Consider the following 26,423-nt stretch of genomic DNA (forward strand, 5'->3'; position numbering starts at 1 on the left):
TAGAGAGAATTCTTGACTTCCACATATGGTATAGGCTAGGAGGAGATTTCTCTTCCAGGTGTCAGCATGCTTTTACTAAGGGCAGGTCGGTTGATACTGCACTTCAAAGTGTCGGGCATCATCTGGAGAAAACTCTCTTGTATTGGCGACGTTTCTGGTTATGGAAAGGGCGTTTAACTATTGGGTTGCCCAAAAAGTAATTGCGGATTTTTCATAAAGTCGGCGTTGACAATTTTTTTCACAGCTTGTGACTCTGTAATTGCATTTTTTCTTCTGTCAGTTATCAGCTGCTACTTTTAGCTTGCTTTAGAAAAAAAGTGTAAAAAAAGTATATTTGATTAAAGTACATTCTAAGTTTTATTAAAAATGCATTTACTTTCTTTTAAAAAATCCGCAATTACTTTTTGGGCAACCCAATATGTTCATCCGTCTGCCATAGGAGCGGCCCTTAGTAATGCGGGTGTGGTGAATGGTTTTACTGTATGGATAAAGAGTATGCTTCTGCATAGGGAGATCACGGCCAGCACTGGGGCCACTTCAGTGAAGGTGAATGCGGGTTTGGAGAATGGAATTACTGGGTGGATAAAGAGTATGCTTCTGCATAGAGAGATCACAGCCAGCATTGGGGCTACTTCGGTGAAGGTGAATGCGACCATGGGTACGCCACAGGGTGGGGTTATTTCTTCACTGCTATGAATTTTTGTGGTCCACGAGATTCTGTCCCTATGGGTCAAGGTATGCGCTTATGCTGACGACCTAGTTATAATAGACACCGGGAAGTTCCTGGATACCCTGTCATCCTTTTCTAAAGAAAAAAATGTTGACAACGTTTTCTATGGAGTCTAAATTGTGACTGGATTTTCTTATAAAAAAAAGTTCCATATTGGTTGGCTTATCTTCGCTCCAAGTGATTTCGTTTGTCAGATTACTGCTTTTTGATTTTTTTTCTATATAGGTTTAAAATATTAAATCACTTAAAAATTCTATTTTGATTGCTTAAAATATTTTTACGCCCTTCCTTCTTATTCCGCCAAGAGTACGATTTACTTAGGACCATAAACAATAAATATTGTCTCCATTTTCCCAGAAGTACTTAAGTCTGCTTAAATGTTGCACTGTATATGTGCGTGTGTGTATGTGTATGTATGTGTTATTTATTCAAATCTTTCATTGATAAATGACAGCATTTTTCCCAAACACCCTTAAAAGCCTTGCCAAATATAAACGACATTTCCTTTGAGAGAATAATATGCAAATTAACTTCAAGTCCCATCTGCTGAGATGGTGGTATTTGGAACATGGAATATCAATCCTTTGAGAAGAACGAACATCCTGTAGGAAAGCACAGGTGACAAATAATATAATAAAATTCCCCGAAATTGAAAAGAAAATATGTACCTAAACAAATGAAAACGTGGGCTTAATGGTCGACAAGGTGGGAGGTGGGGCAGGGACAGCTAGCAGTTACAACTTTTAATTGAGAGTAATAAGGAAATGAGGGCTTAAGTGGTATGCTACTTTAACCTTTTGGAAAATTTGGTGAAATTGAAAAATTTTAATAAGGGCAATATTTTAACAATGTGGGTTGGCATACACTGGGGGAAAAGAGGATACACAAAAACTATTTCTAAATATAGAGGAAATTGATGCTGTTTAAATCCTTGGCTTGGGCCAATTTCTTGAATGTGCGGGCAAAAAAAGCCAAAAGTTATTTATGACTAAGCTTTTCAAAATATTTTCGTTGGTAGTAGTCATTGAAGGTAACTATGGGTTGCCCAAAAAGTAATTGCGGATTTTTCATATAGTCGGCGTTGACAAATTTTTTCACAGCTTGTGACTCTGTAATTGCAATTTTTCTTCTGTCAGTTATCAGCTGTTACTTTAGCTTGCTTTAGAAAAAAAGTGTAAAAAAAGTATATTTGATTAAAGTTCATTCTAAGTTTTATTAAAAATGCATTTACTTTCTTTGAAAAAATCCGCAATTACTTTTTGGGCAACCCAATATATCTATCCATCTATATTTATATATAATGAATTTGTGTTTGTTTCTTTCTATATAAGTTTGTTTGTATGTTTGTTTGTTTGATTGTTTGTATGTTTGTTTGTTTGATTGTTTGTTTGTTTGTATGTTTGTTTGTTTGTGGGTTTGTAAATTTGTTTGTTCCTTATAGACTCAAAAACGGCTGAACCGTTTACTTAAATTTTCACAGATTTTTTTCAATTTTCACAGATTGTGGGGGGGTAGTCCAGAAGGAGCAAGCGGCTATATAATTTTTTGGGGGCGGACCCTCCCCTTACCCAAAGGGGCGGACCCTTCCCCCTTACCTCAAAAGTACCGCCCAAAAATAAAAGTGGACCGATCGGGTCAATATGGGACTCAAATGAAAGGCATTCGGGATTAGAATACAAATTTGACATTAAAATTTTGGTCCAAGTACCTAGGGAGCTGCCCCAACTCCAAAACCCCTTCAAATACGCATATTGAACGATACTGACAATATGGGACTCGAATGAAAGGTATCCGGAAATAGATTACGAATATGGTCAGGAAAGAGGAATAGGCTATATAATTTGTTAATATTGGAAGGGTGCGCACCCTCCTCCGTTACCCCAAAAACACCACCCAAAATTAAGGGTGACCGATCAGGACGGTATGGGTTTCAAATAACAAATAACGGTATGGGTTTCAAGGAACCAAAAGGCTACTCCAACCCCAAAAATTCCCCAAACAAACATATTGGACGTACATATCAATATGGGACTCAAATGAAAGGTATTCGGGAGAAGATTATGAATATGACATAAAAAATTATGGCTAAGTATTTGCGGGCCCCTCAAATGGGAATTTCATTCAATCAGAGCCATATAAGACTCAAATGAAAGGTATTTGAGAGTTGATTACGAATTAAACTTTGTGTCCAAGAATTAGGTGGCGTTTTACCTCCAAAAATCGCCTCCAAAAGATTAGTTGACCAATTAAAACAACGGAGGATCAAATGATAGATATTTTTGAGTAGAGTGCGTCATTCAAATGTGTTCAAGTGGCAGATAGAGTGTGGCGTACAACCCTCATATAGACACCCTCCAACAAACGACTGTTTACACCAATCGTGACACTATGGGGTTAAATTAAAGGTATAAGGTTGTGGACTGCGAATCTGATATCTTCACATATCTAGCGGACCACCTCACCCCATAATCTAACAGAACACTGTGTGATTTAATTAATGTGTGGGGACACAAATAAATGTAGGCCGTCATACCCCAAAAATTATGACGTTCAGAGTGTTGGGAGGAGTTGCAAACCTTAACGTTAAGATTGCAACCATTTTTAGCTCATCGATAGACAAGACCAAACGACGTGCTGTTGGGCAACACTTTTTTATCCAAAAGTTTAACAGGGGACACAAATAAATGTAGGCCGCCATACCCCAAAAATTATGACGTTCGCCGTGATAGGAGGAGTTGCAAACCTTAACATTAAGATTGCAACGACGTGCTGCTGGGCAACACTTTTTTATCCAAAAGTTTTACAGGGTTTAAGTTTTACAGGTAAGAACTATAGCCACCGCACCAAATATATAGACTGGCAAATTTGATGTTTACCACAGAAAATCATTTAATATGGCAGTTTGATTTGATTAAAAAAAATACCAAATGATGACCATTTAATAGGAAGTCATATGGTCACTTAGAGACAACTACCACATGATGATCAAAGTTATAGGCGTTGAGCCACTCCAAGTGAGTAGTAGCACTAACATTTAAGTTAGCGCCATCTACCGACTGTTTTCAAAGGCTGGATTTAATTGACCCATTTGAAAAAAAGCCAGTAAATGGCGCTAATTTGGAGAAGCCAACATGAACAGAAAGAGGGCAGAGTGGTCAAAATTGATCATACAGCAGTTATCTTCGCTATGACTTCGGTTGCGGTTGTTTGCGGTATTATTTTTTAATTTCCCCCCACTAAGATGGGCCTTACAAAAATGTTCAAAAACACCAGATCTCGGAGATGGGTAGGGCGATTTAAGTGAAATTTTGTTGGCACACTTACATTAACCTAACATCAAAAATTTGGTATTAGAATCTGAGGTGGGACGCCTAGGAGGGCCGCCCACCCCCAAAACCCGCCAAACGGATTTATAGACCAATCACCAGAATATAGAGGTTTGTCCAAAAAGTTATTGCGGATTTTTCATATAGTCGGCGTTGACAAATTTTTTCACAGCTTGTGACTCTGTAATTGCATTCTTTCTTCTGTCAGTTATCAGCTGTTACTTTTAGCTTGCTTTAGAAAAAAAGTGTAAAAAAAGTTTATTTGATTAAAGTTCATTCTAAATTTTACTAAAAATGCATTTACTTTCTTTAAAAAATCCGCAATTACTTTTTGGGCAACCCAATAGGTATCAAATTAAAGGTATTTGAAAGTATTAAGCAAATCTGATATCCAATTGTGGGACTAATTGTTTCGTGGGTCACCCCACCCCTCAATTCGGACATATTTATCGACCATGGCAGTACGGATCTTAAATGAAAGGTCTTTGGGAGTAGAGCACGAAATTGACTTTCACTTTTGAGACCAAGTCTCTGGGATCTACCAAACCCTTAAACAGGACTTTCACTTATTGAGGTTTAAGAGGTATTTGAGTGTAGAAAAATCCACAGGAAAATTGGAACACATTTTCATCTGATATTAGGCAGAGATTTCCAAATTAGGAGTACTCCTCTCCAACATAGCATTATCGGGCGCAGTAGAGCGGCACGGGCTCAGCTAGTCTATTATATAAAAATGAAATTATTGCGCTTTGTTTGTTTGTTTTTTTAGTTTATCTGTTCCGTATAGGCTCAAGAACGGCTGAACCGATTTTCATGAAATTTTCACAGATGGTAGAGGTTGAGCCTCTGGTGAAAATAGGGTAATAAATTTTTGATATCCGAAGGGAGCGGACCCTCCCCCTTACGCCATTTTTCAAAAACTACAGATCTCTGCGTAAACCGATTTAAGCAAAATTTGGTATGCCACCTCATGGTAACCCAAAAACACGATATTGTTATAAAAGTTTGGGGTCAACTACCCTGGAGGGGTTCGCCCCATCTCAAAACCCACCCGAACGGACATGTTTACCGATTGGGACAATATGGATATCAAATGAAAGGTATTAAAGAGTAGAGTACGAACTTGGCATACAAATTTCACCATTAGTGTCGGGGGGTCCCGCACTCCTAAAAACACCTCCCAACAGAACACTTGTACCGCTTTGGGCAAAATGGGTATCAAATGAAAGGTATTTAAAAGTAGAGTACAAATCTGACATAAAAATGCACTCCTTATAGAACAAAATATTGGTATTTTTGGTAGCCATATCCAAATATAGGCCGATCTAAAACATTTACGACACGGATGTCGAAAAGCCTAACATAAGTCACTGTGTCAAACTTCAGCGAAATCGATTATAAATGTGCCTTTTATGGGGCCAAGACTTTAAATCGAGAGATAGGTCTATATGACAGCTATATCCAATTCTAAACCGATCTAGGCCAAATTGAAGAGGGATGTCGATGGGCCTTACACAACTTACTGTCCCAAATTTCGGCGATATCGGACGATAAATGCGCCTTTTATGGGCCCAAAACCTTAAATGGAGAGATCTGTCTATATGGCAGCTATAGCCAAATCTGGACCGATCTAGGCCATATTGCAGAAAAATGTCGAGGGTCCTAACCTAACTCACTGTTTTAAATTTCAGCGACATCGAACAATAAATGCGCCTTTTATGGGTCGAAAACCTTAAATTGAAAGATCCAAATCTGGACCGATCTGGGCCAAATTGAAGAAGAATTTCGAGTGGGCTAACAAAGCTCACTGGCAAAATCGGACAATAAATGCGCCTTTTATGGGGCCAAGACCTTAAATCGAGAGATCGGTCTATATAGCAGCTATATCCAAATCTGGACCGATCTCAATCAAATTGAAGAAGGATGTCGAGGGGCCTAACACAACTCACTGTCCTAAATTTTGGCAAAATTGGACAATAAATGCGCCTTTTATCGGCCCAAGACATTAAATCGAGAGATCGGTCTATATGGCAGCTATATCCAAATCTGGACCGTTGTAGGTCATATTGCAAAAAGATATCGAGGGTCTTAACTTAATTTGCTGTCTTACATTTCAGCGACATCGAACAATAAATGCGCCTATTATGGGTCGAAAACCTTAAATCGGGAGATCGGTCTATATGGCAGTTAAGTCCAAATCTGGACCGATGTAGGTCATATTGCAGAAAAATGTAGAGCGTCCTTACTTAACTCACTGTGACAAATTTCAGCTAAATCCGATAATAAATGTGGCTTTTATGGATCTAAAACCCTAAATCGGCGGATCGGTCTATATGGGGGCTATATCAAGATATAATCCGATATAGTCCATCTTCGAACTTAACCTGTTTAAGGACAAAAAAAAAAGAATCTGTGCAAAGTTTCAGCTCAATATCTCTATTTTTAAAGACTGTAGCGTGTTTTCAACAGACAGACGGACGGACATGGCTAGATCGTCTTAGATTTTTAAGGTGATCAAGAATATATAGGGCCGGAAATGGATATTTCGCTGTGTTGCAAAGGGAATGACAACATGAATATGACCTCATCCATAGGTGGTGGATATAAAAAGCTAATATAAAAATGTATTCCTTGGTGTCTGAGGTGCCCCCCCACCCCCAAAAAACCCTCAATAGGACATATTTCCCGAATCGGACAATATGGGTATCACATGAAAGGTGTTTGAAACTTGAGTACACATCTGTTATAAGAATTCCGTCCAAGGTGCCTCTCCAACGGGGCCTATCCAACCCCAAAAACCCCCAAAAAGGGCATGGCTGATGCTGATATTTTTTCAGGGCTAAGTGTGTGGGTGGCTCCCCAAATCTGCTTACCCCTCAAACTGGACTGGGTTCAAATCTGATATCCGTTTTAAGGCCAAATGTTTCAGGGACGATTCATCTCATAAACTCCCCTTCAATCACTCATATATACCGACTATAACAACACCACATTTGAGCTATATATCTCAAATGTGGTGTTTTGGGAGTAGAGTATGAATATGATATCCACTTTCGGGGCAAAGGGTTTATCTTCTCCAATCCACCACCAAAACCAAGCGAATGAAGTAGATCTAACATCCAAACTTTAATGGGCCGACCCTACCCTTACCCTTTTTTCAAAAGCGCCAGATCTCGGAGATGGATGGGGCGATTTACGCGAAATTTAGTACATTTATAATAACTCAAAAATTGGGGCGACCGCCCCATCTCCAAAGCCCGCCAAATGGAAATTTAAATCAATAATGACAATATTGGGTTCAAATGAAAGATATTTGAGACTAGAGCACGAATCTGATACATGGTGTACCAGCTCAAACACCAATATAAGGCTCAAATGAAGGGAATTTGAGAGTAGAACACCAATATGATATCCACACTTTGAGGCGAAATATCTGAAATATCGAACACCCCCAAAAAGGACTTTTTTCCTGACCGTGCCAGTATAGGGATCAGATAAAATAATTTTTTTTTATTATTTTTATTTATATTTTGAGCGTAAAACATTTTTGAATAATTTTTTTTTTATTATTTTTATTTATATTTTGAGCGTTAAACATTTTTGAATAATTTTTTTTTTATTATTTTTATTTATATTTTGAGCGTAAAACATTTTCCCTTCTAAATGGGTATTTATGTCATTTTTATTCTTTTTCTTCCCAGTGTAAAACATGTTGCTTCATTAATGGTATTAATGTCATATTTAAGAGCTCTTTCCCACCCCTGCTATTACAATATTTTCTCCACATAGTTGTGGCTAATTAAATTCTAATTAATTACTAATGATGTTAATTGAAGATTGTAAACTGTTTATGGTGCTCAAGAGATAAACAGAGCAACAGCAACTTCTTCTCTTTTGTTTCGCAATGGGCAAAGAAAGGAAAACATCAACAAAAATACAATTAAAAGTTATTGAATATAAAAATGCCAAAGGTCTGTTAATAACAGAAATATAAGAAGGCAAACATAAACACACAACCACCCACGCAGCCACCCAAGGAGGTTAGAGTGTCCATAATGCTGGCATTAAATAAGCCAAAATCAATGGCTATCAACAACAACAACAACTAACATTAGACAACGACAACTCGCCCATTACACAATGGGTAACGGCGACAAAAACATAATAACAACAACAATGTTGTTGTTGTTGTTGCTAAACACAGCGTCAGTGACCGCATCAGCATCCCCGTCATTGACGACTATAATGGCGTCGTCTTTATCGCATCCTACATTCAGCAATGACAGCAGCACAGTGTAGCTGTATGTGGTTATGTGTGTGTGTGTGTATGTATGTATGTGCAAAAGATGAGAGGACTAGAGTCATGTTTTCTTTGCTGTTTTGCCTCTGGTGTGAGTAAGTGAAAATGTGAATGTTTGCTTAATTAGTGACCCCATTTGAGGCAACAGGCTGTCTCTCTCACTCTCTCACTCTTTACTCTCCATTAATATGTGCAAATAGAGGAAAGTTTCTAAGTAATTTTGGTAAATAAAAATCTTTTAAAAAAAACCCATTAAAAGATTTTCTTTAGCAAAAGTCATATAAATATGCTTTATTTTCCAAATCTCAAGGAATAATCCATTGCACTATGGCATATAAACGAAAAAAGCCAGTAAAAACAATCTGCCGTTTCACAATGGGTAGCTATGTCTCTTTCAAATTTTAAATGGTAAGAGCTGAGGTAATAAAGAGAGCATAAGCAAAATTTAAAGACCCTTGATGGTCCAGGCGCTTTTTGACAGGCCCCTTAAGTTGGGAACCATTACACTATGGCATATAAACGAAAAAAGCGAGAAAAAAAACTGCCGTTTCAGAATGGGTAGCTATATCTCTTTGAAATTTTAAATGGTAAGAGCTGAGGTAATAAAGATACCATAAGCAACATTTAAAGACCCTTGGTGGTCCAGGCGCTTTTTGGCAGGCCCCTTAATTTGGGAACCTCCGCATTTCAAAAACTTGTGCGGGCTGCCAAAACTTCATTTGTGGTCCAAGTTCTAAAATTCTTTTTTTTTGCTGGTTACTTACTTACTTTGCTGAACGTAGAATAGCGTTCCAAGCGCCTCAATTTTCTGCGCTCATTCTAAAATCTCCGACACCAAAAGCCATTGGGCTTCTGGTCTTCCCGGTTTTTATGGGATCTGTATCAGGCTATAGACCGACTCAGACCATATTTGACACGTAAGTTGAAGGTTATGAGAGAAGACGTTGTACAAATTTTCAGCCATATCGGATAGTAATTGCGCCCTCTAGAGGGTCAAGAAGTCAAGATCTTGGATCAGTTTATATGGCAGCTATATCAGTTTATGGACCGATTCAGACTATATTTGACACAGTTGTTGGAAGGCATAACGAAATACCTCATGCAAAATTTCAGCCAAATTGGATAAGAATGGCGCCCTCTAGTGGCCAAAAAAGTCAAGATCCCAGATCGTTACTAAATCTCCAAGCCCGGGTGGTATATCAACACTTGTCCTTTGTAAATGTTTTTCGACGCTTACTCGTCCACTACGCAACCTTTTCAAACTTGCCTACCGTGCGGGAGATTTCGCGGCACGTTGGATGGTTGCGAACGTTCAGCCCATCCCCAAAAAGGGTGGTGCGAACAACCCTGCGAATTTTGCGGCAAATTGTGATATGCTCCTAGCTCTCCAAGGATATGGAGAGTATGTTTGACCATCATCTTGTGAGATACTTGGCGATAGACAGTATGGGTTCCGCAGAAATCGCTCTATGGGAGATCTAATGGCTTTTTTGTTGGAACATTGAAGTCGCTCTTTCCACCAGTTTGGTGAGAGTAAGGTCATGGCTCTGGATATCTCCAAGACATTTGACAGGGTCTGGAACGGTGCACTTTAATCAAAGCTTGTCGCTTTTTGAGTCGGTAATAACTTCGATCGATTTATATCGAGCTTTCTCAGAGATCGCACTATACGAGTTGTTGTAATAGATGGGTTCTCAACCGATGAGTATAAATTGACCGAGGGTGTGCCACAAGGCTCTGTCCTTTCCCCTTCCCTTTAACTTATTTTCTTTGACGATTTATTGAGTCAGACTTTTAAATCAGTCTACTCATTTGCCGATGACAGTAGTCTGAGTCATTCATATTCATTCGACAAAAGGCCCAGTCCTCAAGAAATTGTGGGGCAGGGGGCGCATTATGGTTCAGATGCTCTCCCAGGATTTGTTGGTCATTTCCGAGTGAGGTAGTATGATCAGAGTAGACTTTAACGAACATAAGACGCAGTGCTGTTTCTTGTCTCACAAACGATTCACTGACCCACTACAATCGTCGATATCTATCGACGCTATAGATATTGAGCAGTCAGATGCTCTTGATGTTCTGGGCATGAACACACAATGTGATGTCCGTTGGTAAAAACACATATTCGAAGTGTCGAAAGAAGCATTCAAGTGTTTGGATTTTCTTAAGCAGTGCTAGAAGTATTTCACCTCTTCTGATCTTCTTAATATCTATACTACCTACATCTCATACATGGGCAGGAGCTGCAAAAGTCATCCTTTGAGCTACTCGACCGGGTTCAACGGCCAGCTATGGTGTTGATTGAGAACAGTGGATTATCCAACTCTATTGCTTCTCTTGAACTTCGTCGAAATGTGGGAAGCGTTGTATTGCTGTATCGTTACTTTCATGGCGTGTGCTCCAAGGATATTCGTCTACATATCCCTGACGTTAGGATGTTTACCGGGAATACAAGATTTGCCAGGAACTCACACCCGTTTGTAATTGATTGGTCAGTGCATTACCGAGAAAATTTATTTTTCGCCCGAACCATTCGTATGTGGAATCCACTTCCGGCTAATGCCTTTCTCACCGACATTGACGTTCAGAAATTTAAGACTAATATCAATAAACACTACTCTCTCTATCCCCCCTCCAACCCTTAACTTTCCTAACTGCCAACGCAATGCACTGCTTATGTAGGGGACATCCCCTGCGTGTTGGTTTCGTGAAAAAAATTAATTGCTACGTCCTCTCACGATCCAGATCAACCCATAGGATTTTCACCGTCCTACCGACTGAGAATTGCACCTTGTAGGGGCTCAAGAAGCAAAATCGGAAGATCGGTTTATATGGGAGTTGTATCAAGCTATAAAGCGATTCAGACCATATTTAACATGTATGCTGAAGGTCATGGGAGAAGCCGATGTTCAAAATCAAAAGAGGCTCTCAAGAAGTCATGATCCCAGATGGGTTTATATGGCAGCTATATCTGGTTATGTATTGATTTGCGCCATACTTAGCACAGTTGTTGGATGTCATAGCAAAGCATCTCATGCAAAATTTCAACCAAATCGGATGAGAAATGCGCCCTCTAGCGGCTCAAGAAGTCCAGATCGGTTTATATGGCAGCTATGCCAGTTTATTATCCGATTTAAGTCGTACTTAGCACAGTGGTTGGAAGTGACACCAAAATACCACGTGCAAAATTACAGCCAAATCGGAAACGAATTGCGCCCTCTAAAAACTGAAGAAGCCAAGATCAAAGATCGTTTAATATGACAGCTTTATCAGGTTATGAACCGATTTGAGCCTTTCTTGACAGAGTTGTTGGAAGTCATGACGAAACATTTCGTGCAAAATGTCAGCCAAATCGGATAAGAATTGCGCCCTTCATTGGCTCAAGAAATATAGATCCAAGATCATTTATATGGCAGCTATATCAAAACAAGGACCGATAAGGCCCATTGACAATCCCCACCGGCACTACACTAATGAGAAGTATTTGTGTAAAATTTCATGCGGCTAGCTTTACTCCTTCGAATGTTAGCGTGCTTTCGAAAGACAGACGGACAGACATGGCTAGATCGACTTATAATGTCATGCCGATCAAGAATATATATACCTTATGGGATCTTAGACGAATATATCGAGGAGTTACAAACGGAATGACGAAATTAGTGAGTTCCGCCGGGCCGAACATTGGATACCCACCAACTCGGATAAAGATATATACTAACCACCTTTCGTCATAATGCGATGAAAAATGCATCTTTTATGAATCCACAGCAGCTATATCTAGATATAGTCCGATCTCCATAAGTGTATATCCAAATCTGGAGCGATCTGGACCGTATTGAAGAGGGATGTCGAGGAGCATAACACAATTCGACATACCAAACTTCAAGAAACCGAACAATACCCTAAATTAAGAGGTCGGTCTATATGGCAGCTATATCGAAATATAGTACAACAAAAGTCGAAATTCAAACACACAACTGCCTTTGTAAAATACAAAGACTATCTCGGTCAAATTTCAAAAAAAAAAAATAGTGTAAGCGTGCTAAGTTCGGCCGGGCCGAATCTTATATACCCTCCACCATGGACCGCATTTGTCGAGTTTTTTTCCCGGCATCTCTTCTTAGGCAAAAAAAAGGATATAAGAAAAGATTTGCTCTGCTATTAGAGCGATATCAAGATATGGTCCGGTTTGGATCACAATTAAATTATATTTTGGAGACCTGTGTAAAATGTCAGCCGATTCGAATAAGAATTGCACCCTTTGGGGGCTCAAAAAGTAAAATAGAGAGATCGATTTATATGGGAGCTGTATCGGGCTATAGACCGATTCAGACCATAATAAACACGTATGTTGATGGTCATGAGAGAATCCGTCGTACAAAATTTCAGGCAAATCGAATAATAATTGCGTCCTCTAGAGGCTCAAGAAGTCAAGATCCCAGACCGGTTTATATGACAGCTATATCAGGTGATGAACCGATTTGAACCATACTTGGCACAGTTGTTGGATATCATAACAAAATACTACATGCAAAATTTCATTCAAATCGGATAAGAATTGCGCCCTCTAGAGGCTCAAGAAGTCAAGACCCAAGATAGGTTTAGATGACACCTATATCGGGTTATGGACCGATTTGAACCATACTTGGCACAGTTATTGGATATCATAACAAAACACATCGTGCAAAATTTCATTCCAATCTGATAAGAATTGCGCACTTTAGAGGCTCAAGAAGTCAAGATCCCAGACCGGTTTATATGACAGCTATATCAGGTTATGAACCGATTTGAACCCTACTTGGCACAGTTGTTGGATATCATAACAAAACACGTCGAGCACAATTTCATTCCAATCGGATAAGAATTGCGCCCTCTAGAGGCTCAAGAAGTCAAGACCCAAGATCGGTTTATATGACAGCTATATCAAAACATGGACCGATATGGCCCATTTACAATTCCAACCGACCTACACTAATAAGAAGTATTTTTACAAAATTTCAAGCGGCTAGTTTTAATCCTTCGGAAGTTAGCGTGCTTTCGACAGACAGACGGACGGATGGACGGACAGACGGACGGACATGGCTAGATCGACATAAAATGTCGCGACGATCAAGAATATATATACTTTATGGGGCCTCAGACGAATATTTCGAGTTGTTACAAACAGAATGACGAAATTAGTATACCCCCCATCCTATGGTAGAGGGTATAAAAAATAAATAAAAGTCGCAAATCTCCGAGACCACAATAGATATTTTAGACCTCATCCGATATTTTTGCAGGGATTTTTGAGAGCTATCCAACAAAAACAAAAAAGAATTTTGAAAATCGGATTTTAATAATCAAAAAAGAAAGATTTGGCAGCCCAAACAACTTTTCGAAATACCGAGGTGACCAACTTTAGGGGCCTCACAAGAGGCGCCTGGATCATCTAAATCCTTGACATTTTGCATATGATCTCCTAACAGCTCTAATCATTTAAAAATTTCAAAATGGCTAGATCTATCTAGCCATTCTCAAACGTCAGATTTTTTACCAGTTTTTTTTCGACTCTATTTCACTGTGTGTGGCCTATATTTTTTTCAATTTAATAGCTATGGAGCTTGCTTAGTTCTATCAATCAACACTTAATTGTAATAAAACGCACAAATGATTGTATCACTTAGTGAATCTGAATTAATGCGATTCATTTTTCACCAGATAATTGAAACTTAAACGCACAAATAGAAGCAACCAGTTGATAATCAACAGCCCATTTACAGTTTATAGCAATCATACGCAACATGGTCCCATCAATCAATAACAGTTAATAGTAATCATACGCACGGATGGAATTGCTATAATAAATCATTTGAAAAGCCAAATGGAAACTTGAAACTCAATATAATAGAAAAAAAGTTTAATAGAATATTTTTCAAAAAAATTAAAAAAAAACAATTAAAGTGGATCTTTTAAATTTTAGTACATGGTTTTCAAAAAATTTTTTGTGAAGACAAAATTTTACAAAGAAAAAAATAAAATTTTGACAAAATTTTCTTTAGAAGAAAAATTTTGACCTAAATCTTATATATAGAATTCACTTTTTTTTTACAAAATTTTCTATAAACATAAAATTTTGACAAAAAGAGAAAAACTTCAAATAACAAAGGAGTTGCTGCCCTGGAAATTTCCGAATATTGGGTTTCTCTGACGAGAAAAATTTACCAATTGAGCAATTCGTAAACTACCAAAACTGAGCGTAGGTAATAATTTTTCTACTCAAGTGATGATATTGCCAGCTGTAACCACCCATGGCCGCTCTTCAATGGTTTTCACCGAGCCTAGAGTCATATAAAATCTGACTTATTATAGGGAAAATATTTTGGGATCTGTTTTGAAGCCGTGGACACTAAAACATTTAGGTCGTAGACCATATATGTACCAACAACACATAGCCACATCACATAAAGCACGTGTAAATGGCTAAAAAATCATGTTCCACATTCTATTATGTCCACACGGAGGCTGCTCTATGCGCCAAATGTCAATCGGATGGGCTTTTCTAATGCGGTATTTTAGAGAGCAAGGTAAGGACTTAACAAGTAAGAGCGTGCTAACTTCGGCCGGGCCGAATCTTATATACCATCCACCATGGATAGTATTTCACGATAACTCTCTTCAGGCAAACAAAGAATAATGGATAAGAACTGTTATGCTATTGGAGTTATATCAAGTTTAAGTCCGATTGGCATCATAAATGAATTGAATGTTGAAGATCATAGTAGAAGTCATTGGGTAATATTTTAGTCCATTCAGATAAGAATTGCGCCTTGTAGGGGCTTAAGAAGCATAATCGGGAAATCAGTTTATATGGGAGCTGTATTAGGCTATAGATCGATTCAGACCATTTTGAACACGCATGTTGAAGGTCACGTAAGAAGCCGTTGTAGAAAACTTTAGCCAAATCGGATGAAAATTGCGCCCTCTAGAGGCTCAAGAAGTCAAGATCCAAGATCGGTTTATTGGCTATATCAAGTTATGCACCGATTTGAACCATAAAACACTTCATGCACAATTTCAGCCAAATTGGATGAAAATTGCGCCCACTAGTGGCTCAAGAAGTCAAGATCCCAGTTTGGTTTACATAACAGCTATATCAAGATATGTACCGATTTGAATCATCCTTAGCACAATTGTTGGCAGTCATAACAAAACACTTCAAGCAAAGTTTCGGCCAAATCGGATGAGAATTGCGCCCTCTAGTGGCTTAAGAAGTCAAGATCCAAAATCGGTTTATATGGCAGCTATACCAGGTTATACACCGATTTGAATCATCCATAGCACAATTGTTGGAAGTCATAACAAAACACTTCATGCAAAATTTCAGCCAATTCGGATAAGAATTGAGCCCTCTACAGGCTCAAGAATTCAAGATCGGTTTATATGGCTGCTATATCAGGTTTTAGACAGATTTGAGCCATACTTAGCACAGTTGTTGGAAGTCAACACAAAACACATCATTGTTAATTTCAATTTCAGCTAAATCGGATAAGAATTTCGCCCTCTAGAAGCTCAAAAAGTCAATACCTAAGATCAGTTCATATAGCAGCTACATCAAAACATGGACTATATGTACTTTATGAGGTCTTAAACGAATATTTCAAGGTGTTAGACATCGAATGACGAAATAAGTATACCCCCATCCTACGGTGGGGGGTACAAAAATATGCCAATATGAATGCGCTGAAGAATTCCATTGTACAACCAGTAAGGAAAGGCAAAAGTCGGGCGGCACCGACTATATAATACCCTACACCTACCCTTCAATATTCAATTCAATCAATTAGGGCAATAGATATATGTATATTAGAGCTATGTCTAAAACTAACCCAACTTTTTCGAACAGATCGTTTGATAATTGTTATAACTACGGCCATGTAAGTGCAAATCCGGCTATAAATATATATGGGAGCTATATCCAAATCTGAACCTATATTGATGAAATGTCGCAGATATGTTAAGATCGGTAGCAAAACAATTCGTGCCAAACTTTATGCAGATCGGTTGAAAATTTTAGGTACTACAGCCATTTAAGTGCAAATCGGGCGATACGTATATATGGGAGCTACATATACATGGGAGCTATATATAAATCTGAACCGATTTTGATGAAATCTTGCACATATTTTAAGATCAGTAACAAAACAGTCCGTGCCATATTTTGTGCAGATCGATAGAAAATTATAGCCACTACGGCCATTTAAATGCAAATCGGTCGATACATTGACTTCTTGAGCCCCTGGAAACCTCAATTTTCATCTGATTACGCTGAAAATTTGCATGCGGTGTTCTGTTATGACTTCCCGCAACTGTGCCAAGTACGGTTAGAATCGGCCAATAAACTTATATAGCTCCCATATTAACCGATCTCCTGATTTGACTTCTTGAGCCTCTGAAAGCCTTAATTTTCATCTAAATTAGCTGAATTTTTGCATGTGGTGTTCTGTTATGACTTACAACAACTGTGCCAAGTACGGTTTAAATCAGTTTACATCCTGATATAGCTCCCATATAAGCCGATCTCCCGCTTTCACTTCTTGAGCACCTGGAAGCCGCAATTTTTGTCCAATTTGGCACATAGTGTTCTGTTATGATTCCCAACAGCTGTGCCAAGTACGGTCCAAATCGGTCAAGAACATGATATAGCTCCCATATTAACCGATCGCCCGATTTGACTTCTTGAGCCCTTACAAGCAGCGATTTTTATCCAAATTGTCTGAAATTTTATGTTATGACTCTCTACAACTGTGCCAAGTACGGTCCAAATGGGTCTATAATCAGATATAGCTCCCATAGTTTAGCAGAATCCATGGTGGTGGGTTCCTCTGCCGAACATAGCACGCTTTTACTTGTTTTTGTTTCACAGTGTCCTCGTTTAATAGATTATAGGTTCTGTTTACCATTATTTTTTTAATTTTTACAACTCTATTAAAGTTTTTTTCGTATAACAATTTTTAATTTGTATAATTTCAATGTTACCAAAACCATTTGCTTACCATTTCCTCATATTATGGCCATTTACATTTTTAACTTCCTACAACTAGCATTCGAACAAAACCTCGATGGGACCTTTAAATGCAAGCGCAACACGTGAGTGACTGTGGACTTTAACCAAATTGTCACACTCAGCAAAACCACATGCTATGGCCGACATTAAGCCATGGTGTACTTCCACCGTTATGATTATTTCATAAGAAATTCCAGTGTAGGGGAATGTGTGTGTGTGTGTCAGAGTTTGTATTCAATGTTAATGAAATAATCCTGGTTTGTGTGTGTGTGAGAGAGTTGAGGCTAAAACCAAATTATGCATGCATCAGACACACACACACACATGTGTTTGTTATTACAAAAAAAAAACATAAAAAGAAATGTATGTGCATGGCTTTTTTTATTGTACGTTAAGCCGTTGAATTTTCTGGGAAAGCCTGGGTGTGTTTGTGTGTTTATATGGGAGCGTAAGGAAAAAAAAAGTTTGAAGATTTTCCACACCTTCCTTAGTAAAAGCCGAAATTGCTTTAGTTGCTTGCAATTAAAACTTAGATGATTGTTCGGCTCATAAAACCACAAAACTTGCACGCAACACTCATACCAAACACACACACCTTTTTATGGTTTTACTTCAATATATTACTACACACACTTATATATCACCATGAAAGAACTCGAACCACCTTAATATACATTGAAAAAAATATGTTTGTTCTCTGCCCCTGTATGTATGGACAAACCAACCCACCATGGATGTGAGACCACAACACATAATTTTGTTTTCTGCAAGCCAAACATTTTTGAAAATAACCGTAATAATATTTGCGGCTATTTCTTTCGCTTGTTATCGTTCGTTATTCGTTTGCCGCTGCATTGAGTACTGAAGTTGAAGTTCAAGTATGTACATATTTCCTACAATCCCTTACATGTTGTTGTAGCTACAAACGTCTGCCCATACTTGTATCGTAAGGTATGTCTGTAGGTAAGAATGTATGAATTTAAATGTGTGCGTCTTTATTTACATGCATACTACCAACAACAAGCGATTGTGTGAATTGTCGTCACATCGACTTCATCTCATGCATATGTAAATATGTGTGTGATTGTGATTTGATTGCTTGTTGCGATATTGCGAAGGGGATTTCTTGGTGAGGGAGAGACAGAGAGAGAGAGAAAGAGGGTATTAAGTTGCAATATGAGTTTATTTAATGGTAAATTCTAATGTAGCCGTCTATGCCAGACAATGTTACATTTAACCGCTTTCATAAGGGCAGAAAGTGAACATGAACATTAAGAGCATGTAGATGTATGAATGTATTTGGTTGCACTTTTTATACCCTCTACTATAGGAAGGTGGTTTACTAACTTCGAAATATTGGTACATACGAGGTAGCTGACACAAAGAATTACCAATGCAAAGGACCAAAATTTTTTTTGGAAAAAAATTTTTATTGATTCAAATGATAAAAATCTGTGAAAGGAATCTAAATTCCCTTTTTCTTTAAATATCAGTCAAAAAATTAATTACAAATCTGCCGGTATTTTGGACCATTATAACTTAGCCATTTCCGTAAAATGGCTTTCTTCAGCGCATCCATACTGGCACATTTTTATACCCACCACCGAAGGATGGGGGTATATTCATTTTGTCATTCCGTTTGCAACACATCGAAATATCCATTTCCGACCCCATAAAATATATATATTCTTGGTCATTCTTTTTTTTGTCCATAAGCAGGTTAAGTTCGAAGATGGGATATATCGGACTATATCTTGATATAGCCCCCATATAAACCGATCCGCCGATTTACGGTCTTAGGTCCATAAAAGGCACATTTATTATCCGATTTTGCTGAAATTTGCCACAGTGAGTTGTGTTAGGCCCTTCAACATTCTTCGTCAATTTGGCCCAGATCGGTCCAAATTTGGATATAGCTGCCATATAGACCGATCCTCCGATTTATGGTCTTAGGCCCATAAAAGCCACATTTATTATCCGATTTTGCTGAAATTTGGGACAGTGAGTTGCGTTGAGCCCTTCGACATCCTTCGTCAATTTGGCCCAGATCGGTCAAAATTTGGATGTAGCTGCCATATAGACCGATCCTCCGATTTATGGTCTTAGGCCCATAAAAGCCACATTTATTATCCGATTTTGCTGAAATTTGAGACAGTGAGTTGCGTTGAGCCCTTCGACATCCTTCGTCAATTTGGTCCAGATCGGTCGAAATTTGGATATAGCTGCCATATAGACCGATCCTCCGATTTATGGTCTTAGGCCCATAAAAGCCACATTTATTATCCGAATTTGCTGAAATTTGAGACAGTGAGTTGCGTTGAGCCCTTCGACATCCTTCGTCAATTTTGCTCAGATCGGTCCAAATTTGGATATAGCTGCCATATAGACCGATCCTCCGATTTATGGTCATAGGCCCATAAAAGCCACATTTATTATCCGATTTTGCTGAAATTTGGGACAGTGAGTTGCCTTAGGCCCTTCGACATCTTTCTTCTATTTGGCCCTGATCGGTTCAGATTTGGATATAGCTGCCATGTAGACCGATCTCTCGATTTAAGGTTTTGGGCCCATAAAAAGCGCATTTATTGTCCGATATCGCCGAAATTTGGGACAATGAGTTGTGTTGGGCCCTTCGATATTTGTCTTCAATTTGGCTCAGATCGGTCCAGATTTGGACATAGCTGCCATATAGACCGATCTCTCGGTTGCACAATGACTTGTACTTATAAGCATTTGGTGTAAATCGGATGATATCTGGGGCATAAGGTATGCATTTTTCACTGGATTTTGACGAAATGTGGTTCACATATATACCCGAGATGGTGGGTATCCAAAGTTCGGCCCGGCCGAATTTAACGCCTTTTTACTTGTTAAGTTCTTAACTTGCTCCTTGGTTCTTGCCTTGCTCTACGCGACTACCGAAAGTGGTCTAGGTGTAAATCCGTTCTTTTCAATACAAGTTATCTACAGTGGCAACTTTTTGCTTGGCAGGAGGGAATGTTCCATTTACAGAAAGCGCAAAATACCTGGACGTCATGCTGCACAGGAAACTGAATCTCAAATCCAAAATTTTGCAAGTTGTTGGGCTTTTTAAAGCGATTTGGATGGTTACACGGTAAGAACTAGAAGGCATCTTCTTTCTTCTGTTACTGTAGTATCACAATGAACGAAAACGTCTAACCTAACCTACTTTGCTCTCTAAAATGGCCCACATGGAAAAGACAATCGCATTGAAATTTGGCGAATTGGACAGCCACAAAACAAAGTGAGAAACATGATTTTTTTAGCCATTCTTGACTTATGTGTCGATGTAGAGTCTTGTTGGTACGTCCATGTTGTACAAGCGAAATTTTTGCATGCCCTCGATTCCAAGGCAGCTTCAAAAATGTCGCATTTACTATGACGCCAGGCGAAAAAAAAACGGATAGAGAGCAGCCATCGGAGGTCACAGTTGCCCATACCATCACCTGAGAGTCTAAACCCAATCAAACAGTCGAGAGTCAGCGTCAATTTGCTTACATACATTTCATATGGGAGCCATAAAACTGCTGACGCCAGCGTCAGAGGCAAGCGGCATGAAAATCCCATGACTCTTAGACTCTGTGGTGGAAAATTACTTCGTGTGGCCGTTCGTGGGCTCGAATTCTCGTTCGTACGCTCGATTAAGTAAACACAACATTATTTTTGAGTTAAACGAATTTCTCAATTGGGAAATTTTTCTCGTTAGAAAACACGATGTATGAAAATTCACCGGAAATTTATTGCCACTACAGCTACGATTTCGAGCCATAACTCGCCGAACCATTTCAGATGTTGTTTCATTTTTATATCGTCCACCTTAGGATGGGGGTATACTAATTTCGTCATTCCGTTTGTAAAATGCTAATTTTGCCCATGAACATTCCACTAAGGAACAGGAGCAAACTTCTCACATATCAATGAGTGCAGTCCGATTCAAGTTAAAGCACAATGATAAGGGGCCCCTTTTTATAGCCGAGTCCGAACGACGTGCCGCAGTACGACACCTCTTTGGAGAGAAGTTTTACATGGCATAGTACCTCACAAATGTTGCCAGCATTAGAATATTTTCTGATGGTCTCGCCAGGATTCGAACCTAGGCGTTCAGCGTCATAGGCGGACCTCTGCGCCACGGTGGCCTCCCCATTCCGTTTGTAACACCTCGAAATATGCGTCTAAGACCCCATAAACTGTATATATTTTGGATCATCATGGCATTTTAAGTCGATCTAAAGGGTGATTTTTTTGAGGTTAGGATTTTCATGCATTAGTATTTGACAGATCACGTGGGATTTCAGACATGGTGTCAAAGAGAAAGATGCTCAGTATGCTTTGACATTTCATCATGAATAGACTTACTAACGAGCAACGCTTGCAAATCATTGAATTTTATTACCAAAATCAGTGTTCGGTTCGAAATGTGTTCAAATTTTGACAAATTTTGTTCAGCGATGAGGCTCATTTCTGGTTTAATGGCTACGTAAATAAGCAAAATTGCCGCATTTGGAGTGAAGAGCAACCAGAAGCCGTTCAAGAACTGCCCATGCATCCCGAAAAATGCACTGTTTGGTGTGGTTTGTACGCTGGTGGGATCATTGGACCGTATTTTTTCAAAGATGCTGTTGGACGCAACGTTACGGTGAATGAACACATTTCGAACCGAACACTGATTTTGGTAATAAAATTCAATGATTTGCAAGCGTTGCTCGTTAGTAAGTCTATTCATGATGAAATGTCAAAGCATACTGAGCATCTTTCTCTTTGACACCATGTCTGAAATCCCACGTGATCTGTCAAATACTAATGCATAAAAATCCTAACCTCAAAAAAATCACCCTTTAGTCATGTCCGTCCATCTGTCTGTCGATAGCACGCTAAAACCAGCAACTTGAAATTTTGCACGAACACTTTTTATTAATGTAGGTCGGTTCGAATTCTAAATGGGCCATATCGGTCCATGTTTTGATATACCTATCATATAAACCTATCTTGGACCTTGACTTTTTGAGCCACTAGAGGTCGCAATTCTCATAAATTTTGGTTGAAATTTTGCATGAGGTGGTTTGTTATGATTTCTAAAAACTGTGCTAAGTATGGTGGAAATCGGTCCTTAACCTGATATAGCTGTCATATAAACCCATCTGGGGTCTTGACTTCTTGAGCTTCTAGAGGACGCAATTCTTATCCGATTTGGCTGAAATTTAGCATGACGTGTTTTGTTTTGACCTCCAACAACTATGCTAAGTATGGATTAATTCAGCCCATAACCTGATATAGCCGCCATATAAACCGATCTCCCGATTATACTTCTTGAGATTCTATAGGGCGCAATTCTTAACCGATTTGGTTGAAATTTTGCATATATCATTTTGGTATGACTTCCAACAACTGTGCTATGTATGGTCTAAATCAGTCCATAACCCGATATAGCCGCCATATAAACCGATCTCCCGATTTTACTTTTTGAGCTTCTAGAGGGCGCACTTCTTAACCGATTTGGTTGAAATTTTACACATATCGTTTTGGTATGACTTCCAACAACTGTGTGAAGTATGGTCTAAATCGGTCCATATCCTGATTAAGCCGCCATATAAACCGACCTCCTTATTTGTCTTCTTGAGCCCCTAGAGGGCGCAATTGTTATCCAATGTGGTTAAAAATTTGCGTGAGGTGTTTTGTTATGACTTCCAACAACTGTACCAAGTATGGTCTAAATCAGTTCACAACTTGATGTAGCTGCCATAAAAACCGATCTCCCAATTTGACATTCTGAGCCCCTTGAGGTTGGGGGTTTAGACCGAATATACTGCAGTTGTCAGGCCCACAATGCTATATAGTGTTGTGGTCTGGCGCTTCAAAAGTCCACCTACTGTTCAATACTCAACCCGATCCAAGGAATAGATTTGATGCACTGAATTTAAGGCTACATCTAATGCCTCTGGACATTGTAACTAGATAAATTGCAGCGACCACTGCCGTGAGTCTAAGAGAATTTTCTCTTTGGTCATGTGGCGACTACGGCACTGTGTTATCCTTGATACAATGTCAGATGTTCCAGGCAGTGTGGATTACACCCTGCCTGAGCCGCTTTTTGATAAAAAAGTACTCTACCACTATTCCTGGTAGAACCGATTGGAACTACGGTATCCCTGGTAATAGAAGTTACGTGGACTTTTATACGGATGGTTCCAAACTAGACGACCAGGTGGGCTTTGGGGTGTACTCTAAAGATCTAGAAATGGTCAAATCGAAAAGATTACCCGACCACTGCAGTGTGTATCAAGCGGAGATCCTTGCATAAGGAAAAAGCGAAATGGCTAAGATATAATGTCATAAGGACGATTGGCATAAATATTTTCTCAAACAGCCATGCAGCCATTAAATCCCTGAAGAACCTATATCTGAACACAAAAATCACCCTCGGCTGTCTCAGATCTCTTAACGAGATGGCTGAACGGTTCAAAATTCAATTGTTTTGGGTATCGGGCCATCCCAGGGATTTTTAAGACGGACAAGCATGCGAGACTATGAACAACCTTACACATTCCAGGGAAACTGGAATCTATGGGTATGCCTCTAGGGACATGTAAGCTAAGTTTAAAGGATCTGGCCCCAAGGGTAACGAACAATAGATGGTCCCAAAGGGGGCTGCGAGCATTCCAAAACTATGTGGCCTTGAGACTAGACTTGAAGGGGTCTGCCGCTTTGCTACCATTGGCTAGAACAGACGTCTCAGTCATGGCGTCCGTGATGACAGCTCACTGTCTAATCGGAAAACATGCTGACAGACTGAAGTTTGCCAGCAACGACTTTTGCAGAAGCTGTGAGGACATCGAAGAAGAAGAGACTATAGAACACCTGAACAAGTGGTTTAGAATCCTAGCGAGAACATCAGAAAAAATGTTCAGCTGTGGTTTTCCCCTCCTAACGTTTGTGAGGTACTATGCCATGTAAAAACTTTTTTTTTTTGAAAAACTTTACTATAGCTCTTAAAAAATCGCCCTTTAGAAGCTATATTAATGGTCATTGCGCAAAATGATCTTTAATAAAGCGGTTGCGCACTTTGGGGACTTAAAAAGTCATATCGCCAGATCAGTTTATGGCTAAGCTTACAGCCTTTAAACATGTCCCCAAAATGCCCTGTAAAAACTTTTTTTTTTTTTTAAACTTTCCTATAGCTCTTAAAAAATCACCCTTTAGAAGCTATATTAATGGTTATTGTGCAAAATGACCTTTAATATAGCGTTTACGCCCTTTAGGGACTTAAAAAGTCATATCGGCAGATCAGTTTAGGCTAAGCTTAAAGCCTTTAAACATGTCCCCAAAATCGTTCAAATTGAATGATGTCCCCAAACTCAACAGATTATGAGAATATAAGTAATCGTTTAAAATAAATTCTGAGCCATCAAACCGGAACAAAATTGTAAGTATTTTCCCCTTCTTATTTAGATAAAAAATATTTTCATCAAAATATTTCAAAATTATCAAAATCTGTTAAGGGTATTTTTAACCTATCTTAACATGTAGGTCCCCAAAATGTGAAACTAATACATGTCCCCAAACTTTCCTATAGCTCTTAAAAAATCACCCTTTAGAAGCTATATTAATTGTCATTGTGCAAAATTACCTTTAATATAGCGGTTGCGCCCTTTAGGGACTTAAAAAGTCATTTTGGCAGAACAGTTTATGGCTAAGCTCACAGCCTTTAAACATGTCCCCAAAATCGTTCAAATTGAATGATGTCCCCAAACTCTACAGATTGTGAGAATATAAGTAATCGTTTAAAATAAATTCTAAGCCGTCAAACCCGAACAAAATTGTAAGTATTTTCCCCATCTTATTTAGAAAAAAAATATTCTCATCAAAATATTTCAAAATTATCAAAATCTGTTGTTAAGGGTATTTTAAACCTATCTTAACATGTAGGTCCCCAAAATGTAAAACTAATGCATGTCCCCAAACTTTCCTATAGCTCTTAAAAGTTAAGGGTATTTTAAACCTATCTTAAAATGTAGGTCCCCAAAATGTGAAACTAATACATGTCCCCAAACTTAATAAGACTATGTTTTCAAAGTTTCTGAAAACCTATCAGTTTTAAAATAAATTTAAAAGTATTTCTTTCCTAAAAGTAATAAAAAATCCCACAAGTCTTATTATTGGCCACTGATAAGACATATATGAACTATTTACCAGCTAATTTCTTTCAGTGTAGACCACCAATTGGTACTAGGACCAAGTTTATTATTAAATTTTATGCGAATTCTGTGTAATAACAATTAGTTTAGTTTTTTGTTTGCAACTCCTCATTTAACGTAAACTTTCTGTGGTAAGTGTATAACATATGCAATAATGCATACAGGAATACGAGTATGAAGATATAAACATACATATGTATATATAGAAATATGGTTCATAATTTTGTTTTTGTTTTTGCTTATATTTACTTTGCTCTCAATGCCAATTGTCTATCGCTGGGACAGACAAATCTGTTTCCACTGCTGCCGCCGACACCATTGTTAAGGCTTCGAAAATCCATGGCCAAATGCAGTAGCCAGAAGTCAACAAAGGCAAAATTTACTCCAAACAAACACTCACTGACACTTACACACTCAAACTTACGAACATACACAAACACCGTAAAATTATCAGTCAAAGATAATTTAGAGTTTAATAAGAATTTATTGGTGTAATAATTCTATTATGATTTGTGGCGAGCACAAAAAAAATATCAAATTCAATTTATACGAAATATATTTCACATGAAACTTGACTATAGATTAACATATTTTTAGGTTTAATATTACAACTGTGGTAATTTAAAGCCTATTTTTAGGCTTAACAACTTGATAGGCTATAATGCTTTGGTTTTGGAGCATATAAACAAACTACACTTTTTTCCAAAACTGATATTAAATATATTTCACTGCTTTCAGAAGCTTAAACTCTGGGAGATAAAAAAAATTGGCTTAGCGTTGTTGTTTTTTTTTTCGATTTTTTAATGCC

At 38.4% G+C, this 26,423-nt stretch overlaps 1 protein-coding gene across 1 annotated transcript in view; it reads right to left on the minus strand.

Moving 5' to 3' along the window:
• The window catches only part of LOC106089444 (synaptotagmin-like protein 5), a 94,687-nt gene extending 68,531 nt beyond the window's left edge, over nt 1-26,156 (minus strand). The window contains exon 1 of the mRNA XM_013255294.2: nt 25,865-26,156. Coding sequence (XP_013110748.2) covers nt 25,865-25,956 — 92 coding nt within the window. The 5' untranslated portion in view covers nt 25,957-26,156. The remainder of the gene's footprint in view (nt 1-25,864) is intronic.
• Nucleotides 26,157-26,423: the final 267 nt, after the last annotated feature.

This window comes from Stomoxys calcitrans, chromosome 4, assembly GCF_963082655.1.
Source record: "Stomoxys calcitrans chromosome 4, idStoCalc2.1, whole genome shotgun sequence".
In the NCBI taxonomy this organism is placed as follows: Eukaryota; Metazoa; Arthropoda; class Insecta; order Diptera; family Muscidae; genus Stomoxys; species Stomoxys calcitrans.